The sequence below is a fragment of the Narcine bancroftii genome, chromosome 7 (genome assembly GCF_036971445.1).
Source record: "Narcine bancroftii isolate sNarBan1 chromosome 7, sNarBan1.hap1, whole genome shotgun sequence".
NCBI lineage: Eukaryota > Metazoa > Chordata > Chondrichthyes > Torpediniformes > Narcinidae > Narcine > Narcine bancroftii.
Window position 1 is genome coordinate 41,024,145 of NC_091475.1, and position 14,069 is coordinate 41,038,213.

General features: G+C 41.8%; 1 protein-coding gene across 3 annotated transcripts in view; it reads right to left on the reverse strand.

The window, feature by feature from the left end:
* LOC138738813 (E3 ubiquitin-protein ligase Midline-1) overlaps positions 1-14,069 on the reverse strand; it is a 297,248-nt gene that overhangs the window by 53,678 nt on the left and 229,501 nt on the right. For all 3 annotated transcript variants that reach the window (XM_069889801.1, XM_069889802.1, XM_069889800.1), the window contains exon 3: positions 7,045-7,140. In XM_069889801.1, coding sequence (XP_069745902.1) covers positions 7,045-7,140 — 96 coding nt within the window. The remainder of the gene's footprint in view (positions 1-7,044; positions 7,141-14,069) is intronic.

Sequence of the window (14,069 nt, forward strand, 5' to 3'; positions counted from 1 at the left end):
AGAAATGCCAGAGAAGCAGGATATGGTATATAGGTGGCATCTTAATACCTTGCTGTTAAAGAAGCTGGAGTTTTGTAGTTTTATAAGAGCACAGATAGACATGTTCTGTGAGACCAATTGTGCCTCTACTCTGGATAAATTTCTTGTATGGGATACCTCAATGCATACTTGAGAGGCCAGATAATTGGGTACACAAAAAAAGTTAAACAATATATAAGGGAGGTAGATAAATTAGAACAGAAACTCGCCTAGAAAAAGACCATTACAGGGCTCTAACAAATAAGAAATTGAAGTACAGGTACACGATCCTTTATCCAGACATCTAAAATCCACGGTTGGGGGGAGGCGGACAGGTGGCTGAAGGACTGCGGTCAGGGGAGATGGCTGAGGGACTGTGGCTGGGGGAGACTGCCAGGCGGTCAGGGGAGAAGTCTGGGCGGCTGGCAGACTGTGGTCGGGGGAGGCGGCCGGGCGACTAGAAGGGGGTGGTGGTGGATATGGCAGCACAATTCGGGTGGGCTTTCCGAAATCCGGAAAAATCGGAACACACTGTCCCCCAATGGTTCCGGATAAGTATGAAAAAGGCCATTATGTGGTGAAAACAAAAACACTATGAATTGGGGGAGAGAGAGCACACAAAGTCCTCTCTTGGTAGCTGAGGACAGAACAGGCCTCGAGGACGCTCAATGCGATACAAACTGGGAGTGGCAAGATCTCATGTAAACCAAAAGCAATTAATGAGACTAATAAATTTAATGAAGTCTATATAAATCAGAACTAATGGGAGGGTCTAATAAAACTAATGAGTTCCTGTCTAAATTAGAACTGCCAAGTTTAGACCCAGAAGAAAAAGGGTTAGATCTTCCCTTCACAGAAGAGGAGATAGGTAAAGCACTGCAAACTAACAAGTCTCCAGGGGAGGATGAGTTTTCACCTGAGTTCTATCAAGAGTTCAAAGATTTACTGATGCCTCTTTACATGGAGGTGGTGGACCAGGCAATGGAGACCCAAACCTTCTCAGAATCTTTCTTGACAGCAATCATTAGGACAATACTTAAAAAGACAAGGATCTGCTAATGCCATCTTCTTATAGACCCATTTCTCTGTTAATCACAGATTATAATACTGGCCAAAGCCCTGGAAAATAGATTAATGAAACATTTGCCAAAGCTAATAAATAAGGACCGTGCGGACTTTGTACAGAAAAGACAGGTGGTGGACAACATTGGCAGATTGTTGACTATCATGCATCTGGCACAAAACAGGAACAAGAGCTTTGGCCCTGGATGCAGAAAAGGCATTTGACAGGTTGGAGTGGGACTTTTTATTTAAAGTGCTGTGAAAATTGGGGCTAGGGCCAACTTTTATAAATTGAATAAGGGCACTTTACCATGAGCCCAAGGCTACATTTGTGACTAATGGACAAACTTCTCCAACATTCCCGCTGACAAGATCAAGTAGGCAGGGTTGCCCGGTATCCCCAGCTTAGTTTGTACTAGGCCAAGGAGCCATTAGCCAAGGCCATTCATCAGGATCCAGACATTAAAGGCTTCCGAACAGGCTAGGAAGAGCATAAAATCAATTTGTTCGCTGATGACGTTCTGATATATCTGTCAGACCTGGCAAACTTGTTGCCCAAGCTGCACTCCACTCTGGGTGACTATGGGGAGATCTTTGGGTATAAGATCAATTGGGATAAATGTGAAATCATACCACTTATGAAGGGGGATTACAGCCAATATCAAGAAAATAGTCAACTAAAGTGGCTGCAAAGTGGGATCAAATATCTGGGAATTTGAATAGATAATAATTTGAATAACTTGTATGTTAAATTACCCCTCCCCCTTGCTTGGGAACATTGAGGAGGATTTAAATAGATGGATGTCCCTGCCCATAACATTAGTAGGCAGGATTAACTGTCTTAAGATGAATGTGTTGCCAAAACTCCAGCATCTCTTTCAGACACTGCCCAAGGATTCTTCAAAAATTTACTTTCAGGAGTGAGGAGATTCCTATGGAATGGAAAGGTAACCAGGGTCTCTATGGAAAAATTGACCTGGGATTATAGTTTGTGCGGATTGGGAATGCCAGACTTTAGAAAATATTCTTGGGCAGCACAGTAGAGATACATCACCTCCCTCTTTGAGGGGGAAGATGTACCATCCTGGGTGTAAATCAACTTGCACGTAAAGCAGAGGACTTTACTAATAAATGGGATGCTAAATTACTATCAGAGAAGAAAGGCAGCCCCATATTAAAACAAATAATTCTCATTTGGAATAAAATTAACCAATATGTAGGAATCAAAATAGGGCTGTCTCCAAAAAATGCCCCTGACTCCAAATAGATTAATACCATTGATAGTGGGTAACAAGATCCTGGACACCTTGCATAGTAAAGGTGTCAGGTATGTGGAACACTGTTATAAGCAGGGGCGGTTAATGTCATTGGAGCAATTTAGGAATAAGTATAATTTATCAAATAAGATGTTTCACTGCTACCTTCAAATAAGATATTCTTTACAGGACAGACTATGTTTAACTATAGCCCTACCAGCGTGCAGTGACATAGAGGCCATGATTTGAAGGGGGAGAACGCGGAAGTTCATTTCAGCAATGTATTTTTTTGCTCCAAACGGAAGGCCCTAAACCAGCCTTGACAAGTCGAGGCAGAGGTGGGAGTTGGACTTGGGAATAACGATTGATGAACGGTGCTGGACTGATCTGTGCCAGGCCAGCACGACTGCAGTCATCAATGGGTGGTACAGGCCAGTACAAATCAATTTTCTACACAAGCTGTACCTCATGTGGCAAAAATTGAACAGATCTAAACCTGAATGATCAGACCACTGTTTTAGATGCAGCATTGCGAAAGGAACTTTTGTGTATGCAACCTGGACATGTCAAGCTGAGACCCTTTTAGGTAGAATTGGGCAAAGCCCTGGAAAAAAAACATCATAGGTAAAGAATTCCCACAGGACCCATAGCTGTTCCAGTTGGGAAACATCATGGATGTAAGGTTTACAATGAAGCTGTCCAAATTTCATATTCAATTTATTATGATTGCATTGGCGATAGCCAGGAAGTACATAGCAGATGCCTGGAAATCCAACTCCTACCTGAACATTGAACGCTGGAACACAGAAATGCAGAGCTGCGTTTCCCTGGAGAAAATTATCTACAACCTAAGGAAACAATACAGTACCTTTTTGAAGGTCTGGCAGCTCTACTTAAACTACAAAGGGGCACAATTATAGTGTGGACCGCCTTGCCTCACCACCCAACTCCCAGCCCCCAAATGGTGGGGGACTGGAGGGGGTCCATCCTATTCTAACCAGGGAAAGCCACAGAAAAAGGAAGGCAGCCTATGCGCTGACCGCCATGATGCGACAACCCCATAATTTCCCCCAAATATAAGTTTCATATCTTTGTGTGAGTGTTTTGGTTATTCTAAGTATAATTAGTCTGGTGTTAAGTGTTCAATGATTGGGGAAGTGGGGGGGGTGGGGGGGAGACAAGGGGATAAAAATAACAAACTCTATGAGATGATTGTTGATAATGATATTAATGATATTGACAATTGTTGGAGTTTGAGTGGAAAATTATAAATAAAATATTCAAAATAAAAAGTCAGAAGTTGTTATCTGCTGAAGCAGCAAGAGGGTGATCACTTTGCCAGCGTGTGTACAATGGGCCTCCAAACATTCAGCAGTAGATTGATGAGGGCAAATCTAGAGAAATGATCAAATAATTGCCGAATGGTCGCTGGGGATTTTAACCTCCCAAATATTAACTGGGATAGCCTCAATGAGAAAGGCTTTGAGGGAGCATCAGCAGAGTCTTTTATGCCAGGACGTAGATAGTCCTACTGGATAAGATGGAGTGTGCATCTAATCTTTAGGAATCCAGGCAAATATTAAATTCCACATGATATGGGGCTCGTTGATGGACCACTACCATAACCTTATGATTTAGTGTTAATGTGGAATTTTGGCATGGTGCTGTCCCACTCTAGGATTATTTTATTTTAATGCTAATTTTCAACCTTGTTTAGGGGAAGGGGTTTTGAAATTTAATTTGCTTTGTTACGTTCTTATTCTCATGACTGTGCTTTGGAACTCTTACTTATGATTATTTTTGTAACTTATTTTATCTTCTTGGTCTTGTAGCACATTTCATAACTGTATTGTTCAACTTTTCTATTGTAAAATATTTTAAAAAGAAAAGGAATGTAGCCAGGCAAGTAGAGAGAGGTTCTGTGGGAGAGCAGTTATGGAGACAGGAGGGTTCCCAACATAAGGGTCAGAATTGGTGAAAGAATGTTTTAAATTTGTTATGACAGGATCATTCAAAAGTGTAAAAGGAGCAGCTACTTGCAGATACATCTACTTGGGGCCAGTAGGAATGACTCGGAAATAAAATACTAAGCGAACAGCCCTGAGAGTGAAAGGTGGCACCAATATGCCCAAGGCACTTTAAATGTGAAGTAATATCAGGGGATGAATAAGCCAAGAAAGGGACCAAAACGGAAATCTACGCCAGATGATGGAGGTGAAGTCTTAAATAAATACCCTAATTTGTGTTCACAATTAACAAAGTTCTGGAATTGGAGAAGTCAGGGAGGGGGTGGTTGGAATTTTATATCAATTATTAATTAAAAAAGAGAACCTATCATAAGTCTTTTTGGCTTAAAGATGGATATGATGGATGTGCCCAGGATGATGCGATATATCCCATACTATTCTGGGAAACAAACAAGCAGATTGCTGGATTCCTGAAAAAATGTTCAAATTTTGGTCACAGAAGAGGAGGCAGATGATTGAATGATTACAAATATTGTCCTTCCATTGAAAAAGGGCAGCAGGGAGAAGTCAGGAAATGGCAGGCCAATAAATCTAATAGAGTGGTAGGGAAATTATCAGAAAATAATTCTGAGGGTCAGAATTTACACGTGGAGTGTCAAGGAATAATCAGGGATAGTCAGCATAGCCCGGGTGACCCACTTGACTAACTTTTCAAAGAGGTATAATTGAGGATTGTTCAGTTGATGTTGCTTCCAGATCAACCTTTGGCAAAATCCCACATGGGAGACCACTTCAAAGGGTAAGAACTCATGGGATCCAAAACTGGCTGGGCAATTGGAGGCTGAGGGTGTATTTTGGCATATGGAAGTCTGTAACTAGCAATGTGGGGTTCAACAGACGAACAATCTGGATGTGAATGGAGGAGATCTGATAAATAAAACTGCAGGTGGCATGAAGATTGGAAGTGTTGTGGATAATGAGGAGGCTGTTCCATTACAGTATGCAATTGATGAGCTGGTAACATGAACAGAGCAACAGGAGGGGAATTTGTGAAGTAATGCATTCTGGGAGAACGAACAGGGCTCGGACATAAACAGGAAGCACGGAAGGCCCGAGAGACCTTGATGCCCATGATCATGAAGGCAGCATAAGAGATAGATAAGGTGGTCAAGAAGGCAGACAGGATACATACTGCTTTAGCTGGGGAATAGACATAATATTGGGAAGTATGGTACATTTCTTATCTCCAACAGAGTAATCCAAGTCCAACAGGAATATTTATATTGCAATTTATTTTATTCATCGTGTCTTGATCTACTAATGGAACATGTCATCATAGCTTCAACATGCCTGGAGATCTGCTGGGAATGTGCACTGACATCGAAGGGAAGGATTGGATTAATTTCTATGTGCCCGAGAATATTTTTAATAAACTATTAATGTGTGTTAAATTATGCTGAAGATTCACAATTATTCTAAAGAATCTGACATGCCTATTAAATATCCTTTGGCAATGCCTTCTCCACAGATTTCACCTTAAAATAGGGAATTCATTTGGTTCATCTGCTTTCCTCCAACCAACCAATATTTTCACTGTGATACCTGCAAGTACCAGCTCACTAACCAGTGAGGGTTACCTCTGGCCTGAGCAGGAAGCACCCATAAGCATTCCCCCACCCCCATACATCAGTGTGGGGGCTGTCAACCATACTGTATTGAGAGTGATGGTCTTGGTTCACATGATGATGACCTCACTAATACACAGGTGTTCCAAGCAGGAAAACTGAGGTGGGGGGGGGGAGAGAGAGAAAGGATTAGGACATCGACAGTGAATTCCTGCACATAGGTTCTCTAGAATGCACCCAGGTACATCCTGAGATGAAGAAGCCAGTGTAGGAAAGAAGGTGGAGCAGACTGGGTCCGGTCCAACTTAAAAGATTTTGAGGAGTTGACAAAGTCGCTGAGGATTTTTTTTCAGGGCTGGGGGGGGGGGGGGGGGGTGGGAGGTTTAGAAACTGGGTTTCAAAATAAAGAGGTCGGCTGCTTGAGACAAATGAGAAATCTTATCTCAGAGGGTCACGAGTGTTTGGAACGCTCTGACCCAGAGACCTGCAGAGGCAGTATCGATGAGTGCATTAAAGGCCAAGAGAGACAGATTTTTACAAGGGAATCAAAGGTTACGAGAAAATGGAGCCAAAGCCAAGATTAGATTTGCCATGATCCTACTGAATGGTGGGGCAGACTTCTCCTGCTCTTCATTCTCATGTTCATTTGAACAGCACACTTAGACAGTGTGGAGTAAAATGTGAACTCAAGCTCATTTTAACCAGTGCAGCATGGAGATTCTGTTTTGATTGTTGAGAATTTGAAATTAACTATTGAAAATAAAAAGGAGAGACCACTAAAGAAAATAATAGATACTACATCAACTGGACTTCTTACAGATGAATCTCCCATTCTTGTGATAATTCATACACAAGCTCTTTAATACTTGCTAAATTATGTTAACCTGACAGCTCCAGCTCTCATTCCCCCGTGGCATTCTTAAAAGCTTACACTAGTTGTTTGCCTCCATCACACAGATCATGTTATCAAAATGTAAAGCTATTCATACTTTCTGATGCATTCTCATGGTCTGATTTCGGACATTATCTTATGCTTTGAAATCCCATCAGTCCAGACTTTATTTAGTTCCGCTCTTCACAGAATTATGTCCGAATGTTATTGCAGGAGGCACTCACCTCTACATGCTGACAAGTCTGGATTAGTCTACCCATTAGCGTTTCCAGTTCATTGTTCCTCTTGATTAGACTGGCCAAGTTGGTCTCCAGACTTTGCTGTTGAGAGAAGAAATGTAATGTAGTTACAGGTTGAAGCATTTGGCAGTCAAGTTGAAAATGAAAATCATGAAGCCATTGCAGAGAAAGCGTGGATGACTGTGTCAGGCAGTTTCATTTCTAATGGGCGTCCTGCTATGGATGGTGGGCCCTGTCATTTTTGCTTTTTTTATTTCAGACATAGAGGAGGCCAACTCACAGAGTAACCTATCAAACCCATTCCCTGCCACTTACCTACACACCAGGGCCAATTTACAATGGTCGTTAGTTAACATACCAACACACACATCCTTGGGACATGGGACAAAACCAGAGCATTCAGAGGAAACTCATGGGGAGAATGTGCGAACATTACAGAGAGAACCAGAGATCAGGATTAATCTTGGGTCACTGGTGCTGTGAAACAGCAGTTCCACTAGCTGCACCATTGTGCCATATGGGGCAAGAATCTTCACTGGCCACAAGAGTAATGTCTGCCACCTTTTGCACACAACTATGAAAGCTATTCTCTGCCCTTAATCTTTTTGTAGGATGCCTCACCAGAACATCATGCCCCCGTGACTCCCCATTGTGGGCGAGACCGCCTTGTTCTGGATTAAATGAGCTAATTGGCCTTCTTTAGCCACTGACATCTTGTGAACAGCATTTTGAAGTAGTGCAGGAGATGTAGAGTGAGTACATTTATGGTTAGTTATGAGTTGCATTGGAATTGTTGATGCATTCTTCACAAGGACTTTGTAATTTTATTACACACTTGGTTATATCTTCCCCAAGGGCACATTGTCTTATTACCACTAGATTGAACTGGACGAGTCCATTGGACAACTCCCAAGCAAGAATGAATGAGACACCATGTAGAATTCATAAATTTAATGTAATTTGTTTTAATTTAGACATACAGCATAGTAACAAACCATTTTGGCCCAAGAGTTCATACCACCAAACTTGCACTTAATTAACATACACCCCCAGTACATTTCAAACAGTGGGAGGAAACCAGACCCCTCCGGGGAAAACCCATGCAGGCACAGAGAGAACGTACAAACTCCTTACAGACAGCATGGGATTTGAACCCAGGTCCCGCTTTGCTGGCGCTGCAAAGGTGTTGCGCTCACCGCTCCGCTAACAGGGCCGCACAAATTCACTCCCAGAATATTGTCAACAGCAGCCTGTGCTGTTGAGAATTGACTTAACCCAAAGTAGACCAACTTAGTGTAAATTTTTGGGTGCCTGATGCCTTTGGAAAAATCACCTCCACATTTTTCAGTGAGTTCATTCTCTATGTTGGTCGTGAACCAACGCCATATTAAGATGAGTGGAACTCACTAAATTCACCAACAGTGCTTTCAACCTTCCAGATCTTAAAAAATAGTTCTTCCTGACTCTCAGAACAATACGGTTCGACCAAACACAGAAAGTGCTCAGCACGTCTTGGGCATTGACAGGGAGAGAAGCAGGGCTGACATTCAAGTCCAAGACCTTCATTATTCCTGGAATAGTGAGAGGACTAGAGTGTTTTAAATTGCAGAAAGGGGAAATGGAGAGAACGTCTATGATAAGATGCAGACAATGTTAACCAGTATCAATTACCCTAGAAAACAGTAAAGGAGACAAATAAATTGAGCCACAAGCCACAAATAAACAATGGCCTGAGAAGATGGCCAAACTTTGGGGGGAAAAAACCTGGTGTACTTTGGATTGTATTGTGGTTCAATTGGAACCAATACGAGAAGGTAGATGGGTCATCAGTTTAACTTCATTTGAGAAACTTCACCCTGGACAGTACCATGCAGGGAATAATAGTATTTGCTTCCCAGGGAACTGTCGATACTGGAAATTGTAAGGGATCATTGGCAAAGGGAGCTTCAAAATATGAACTCCAGAATATATTTTTGCCAAACTCAGATATTCTCAAACGTGACCCCAAAGTTATGGTTTTATTATGGCTTATGCTCCCTCATTCTTTTTGCCTTAAATGCTCCTTTAAAAATCTGGAATGTATTGCAATAATTATTTGTTAAACAAACAGGGAAAGTCTGCCTTAAATTATGCCCACAAATCTCTGGATTAGGTCTTGAACCCTCAGCTTTTTAACATGGAGAAGGGAGCAATGCCATCTGAGCGAAGCCAGAAATGAGGAACAATTATCTCAGATGTAATCTCTGCAATTTACTCAGATGGATTCAGAGACTCAGACAAGGCCAATAAAAGAACGGTGCTAGCTAACTGTGCCAGCTCTTTGAATGTCCTTCAAACTCTGCCCCTTTCCCAGTTTAGCAGGGCTCCCACACACCCAATTTTATGGCAAGTTGCCATGGGACCTGCCCTCCATCTTCTGCGCCACTTTAATTCACATAACCTGTTATCTAAATTTATTCCTCCCCAATCTCATGCTGTTCTTGTATCTGTTCCTAAGACTCCCGTCAGAGAATGCAGCTTCTCCTCACAGAATCCCTCAAAATACCACACAAATCTCTCTTCAAGTTTGTTATCACCTGCCTGCACATATTGACTCAGACAAAACTGTTTCTCCAAACCACAGTGCATAACCCTCCTGTGCCTTGGGGTGAATAAGTTCACTTTCTCTTAGCTCCTCAAACTGCAAGTCCTCATACCAGTCCTGTTACAGTAAATATGGTAATCAATATGCATTTGTGTCTCTAGGCATAGATACACCCACATACACATATGAATCTATGTAAAAAATATATATAATTTGCATACACCCTTACAGTTAAAGAGACTGTTCCATTTTACAGTAAGGGTGCAGATTCCCTTTCTGTAAGAGGAGCACAGCTCCATTAACTGTAAGGATGTAGTTGTTCTATCATTTTAAGGTTGGTGCCAAGTTCTTTTTCATGCACACACTGCAAGGAGACTGCAAACAACCAAATGGTAGTGGCCTTGTACAAAGCTGTAGCCGCCCACTGTGAACGAATCCTGCAGGCTGCGTGGTTGCAGCTTGAAAATGGGCCACCACTCCGGCTGCCGGAGCACGTCTGAAAGCAGCAGTGACGTTTGAAAATGGCAAAAGTGACTTCCAGTGTTTTAACCTGGAGCACCCTTTACTGATATTAAACATTTCCTCAATCGGATTCCTCCCCACAATGGACAGCCTGCTGGTGAGCAGATTCGTTACGAGGTACATCCACACAATTAGGGTGCTATTCCTTGGACTTGAGCACTATCGGGTGTTTGCAACCATGTTCCAATCTAAATTAGGACAGGCTTCTACGATAATATGCTGATTGCAAACAGTAAACCAGACATCGACTGGTGTCCAGAAGCCCTTGCATATTTCAGATGATAAGATTTTAACTTGGAACTCAAGATTCTTTGACACCAGCTGGGCCTCTATCAGCATCATGAGTTGGAATCAGTGGTGATCTGGAACTCCAGATGCTCTTGGCTATTGGGCATCAAACCTGCAAATCAGGAAAACTTAAGCTGAAGTTGCAGGTGCTGCAGAGGTGTCAGCCTTGCCACAACACCAGTGAATGCAACGGGCATTTTGCATGTGGAATGAAGCCAGGAACAGCAATGAAATAAACAATCAGATGATGTCTTCACTGATGTTAGATGGATGATGAACTTTACAGGCCTGAACATTTTGGAGGGCAGCTCTGCAGATTTGTGCTAGGGCACTTTTTATATCCACTTGAGATATCACATCCAAAGGCTGGCAACTCAGATACAGCACTGTGCCAATACATTAAGTGCCAACCCCTATAGCTATTATATCCAGAGAGAGGCTCAAAGGCATGACCTTGTCACCATAGTGAAAGCTCCTTTTACACACATTTGCAATATTTTATGGATAAAGTATCTATTTTGTCAGCAAAATGATCTTGAGGCAAAAATGCTGACAATTAAAGAGCCCATCTCTAACAGAACTCCAATTATTTTGGCCAAGACATGCAAAGTTGAAAAATATGCTTCTGAAACTGAATCATTGCTATATTAATTTCTCAAACTTTAATGACTAAAAACAAGCAAGAATTTGAAACAAATGACACCATGCAGAGGATCATTTTAAACCCTCTCAATGTAAATGGGAGGGGTTTTAATTTTACAGTCTACAAAAAGGTGGGTTCACTATTTTGAAAATTTTAAGGCTTCATGTCTCATCAATGTAGATTTAATAATAAAAAATTAAAAAAAAATGTAGATTTAATGATTGTCAGTGAGTCTTAACAGTGCAAGAGATCTAGAGGGAGGTAGAAGCTGCCAGATTCAGCTGTCAGGCTTCATTTCTAGGTGGGTTTCTGACCAGGAGACACAGTGGTGCTTTGACCAGTCCTCTTCCACAAACCTGCTACAATCACTCTCTCACTCTCCCTCCCTCTGCAGTGTTTCTGCGTCATCATCTCCATTCCCTTTGAAATTCAATGTTCCCCAATGTCCCTTGGAACCCCAAATCTCTTGCCTCTCCTAACATCCTCCTTCCTCAACTCCCTTTTCTCCAATGATCTATTTCCCCATTAGCTTCCTTCATATGCAAGCTCTCTTACTCGCACAATCTCTCCCTTCCTCGACCTCCTCCTGATCTTTAGATTGCAGTGGGCTTTCTAGTAGTGGGAGAGTCTAGGACTGGGGGGGGGGGGTACATGAGATGAGGAAGAGTGTCTTCAGGCAGACGGTGCTGGATCTGTGGAATTCCTTTCCGCAGATGGCTGTTGAGGCCGAGTCATTGGGTGGATTTAAATGGAGGTTGATGGATTCTTGATTTTTAAGGGTGTCCAAGGTTACACCAAGAAGGCAGGAGAAAGGGGTTGAGACAAAACAGATCTCAATGATTCAAATGGCAGGGTAGACTCAATGTAATTCTGCTCTTACATTTTACGATCTCCCTGCTGAACTTATACTCTAGATATTCTTGCTGGAGTCTAGTTAGCCTTCAACCATGTTAGGATTTTTACCCTATACCTGCCCCTTTCTCGCTTGTTGCAGAAGAGGAGAGAATGGAGCGATGGAAGTTTGGCTCTAGCTCGGTGAGAGAAGGAATTGTATCCCTCACGGTTCAGAGGCCCAAATTCCATGATGTTTCTCCCAGAGAAACTGGGAATATGAAATCTCCGCTGCACCACCTTTTTTTTAAAAAAAAGGTGAATCTAGCCCTATTTTAAGGAAAGAACAAGGAGGTAAGCCCTTTGAGAGGATGCCTTAGAAAGTGGGTATGAGAACTTCAGCTCAGGTAAAGTCTGTCTGCTCTCCTTTCACCCATTCTCAGGGCACAAAGTCAATGGCCGGGGGTAACGTCCCTGGTTTGCTGAGAAAATTTTAATTTCACAAGTTGTTATACTTTCCAGCTACTTGAATGTCAAAAGCAAAATAGATGGAGTTTGAAGATTAAAATAAGTATTATTAATGTTATTAGATCAGACACCAACAGAGTGGATTTTTAAAAAATCGGAAAAGGTCTCATTGACCTGAAGCATCAGGACGATTTCCCTCTTTTTGAGGCTTCTTGATCTGCTGATTATTTCAACCATTTTATGATAAGTCTTGGCCATTAGCCCACAATTACAATTCAACCTGCTTCAGATGAGACCAGCGTCAGGTGAAGGGCCTGCCAGACCACATCTTCTAAAGGGCTTTTTGAAGCAGGCGAGTTTCTAACAACAGCCTGACAGTTTCATGGTCATTTTGTTGAGGTAGTCGTGGTTTTAAAGCAAGTATTCAAATCCCCAGACAGGCCCCAGCACTTTTTGAATGCATGTGTTCTCTCGATCGGTAACCCAGTCATGTCAATGCCAACAATGAACTCTGCGATGGAACTAACAGAAGAGTGCAAATTTGGAGAGGATGGAGAAAGGGCAACTTATCTTATCAAATGATTTTGCATTCATGTTAAGCACACATAAAAGGAAAAAAACCAAAACTGAACTGTCAACAATTCTTTCTTTGATTCACATACCTGCTTAACTAATTAAACAATGAAAGGAGTCCACTTAGCCTTAATGTCAAGTCTTTCAGATATGAAATGGCTGCATATACATTTCAAACACTCACTCACAGGAGTTTCTATACTCACTGGATCACAAGCACCGGGAAAGCTCTCATGTGTTGACCAGTGCCTTGGTATTAGCAGAGACTTGATACATGTGTGTCAGGTGTTGAAGCCTGAATTAGCTGCAAGTTGTGAGAAGGGATAAAACAGTTTTCTTGGTCTGTCAGTATCAGTTAAAAACAAGTTTAAGTTCATTTGCACCAAGGTGCAGTGAGAAAGTCTGTTTTGTGAGCAGTCCTGCTATAGACACCTCATGCACAGTTCAAGTAGAACGCAGTACAGGCGCAGAATTACAGAGCAATGAGTTGGTACACAGAAAAGGCAGCATAATTTTACTATTATGAGGCTCATTCAAGATGGAGCCAATGGAGACGAGGGCATGTGTGATAGTCTGAGCCATATTCACAACCTTTAGCAGTTTCTCGCAGTATTGGGTACCACGCAGTGACGTACCCTGTCGGATACTTTCAATCGTTTATCCATCAACGTTGTTTAGGGATTCAGGTGACTTGCAAAAATTCCTCAGGGTTCTGAGAAATTGCATTTTCTTGCAATTTTTTAAATGACTGTCCTGATATTGAAAAACAAATATTTCATAATTGCATTATTTATGAAATTTCCAACACTGGATAGTTAAATGGTTAGAAATCCCTCCTTAAATGCTAAATGCATAATGAAGTCATTGCATTCAGCTTGAGAAATTCAATTCCATTTTGTTCCCAGATATTTAATTCTAATCATCACTTAGAAAACATGAAATTCTGATAGTTACAATACCTCAACCAACCTTTTCTTAAGGCACAGAGCCTAAAATGTGATATCATGACATCTAGTGGCATCAAGACAGGGGAATCAGAACAAGGATGGTTAAAGGAGAATTCAATCCTTCAGAATAAAGAAATGTTTTGATAGTGTGCAC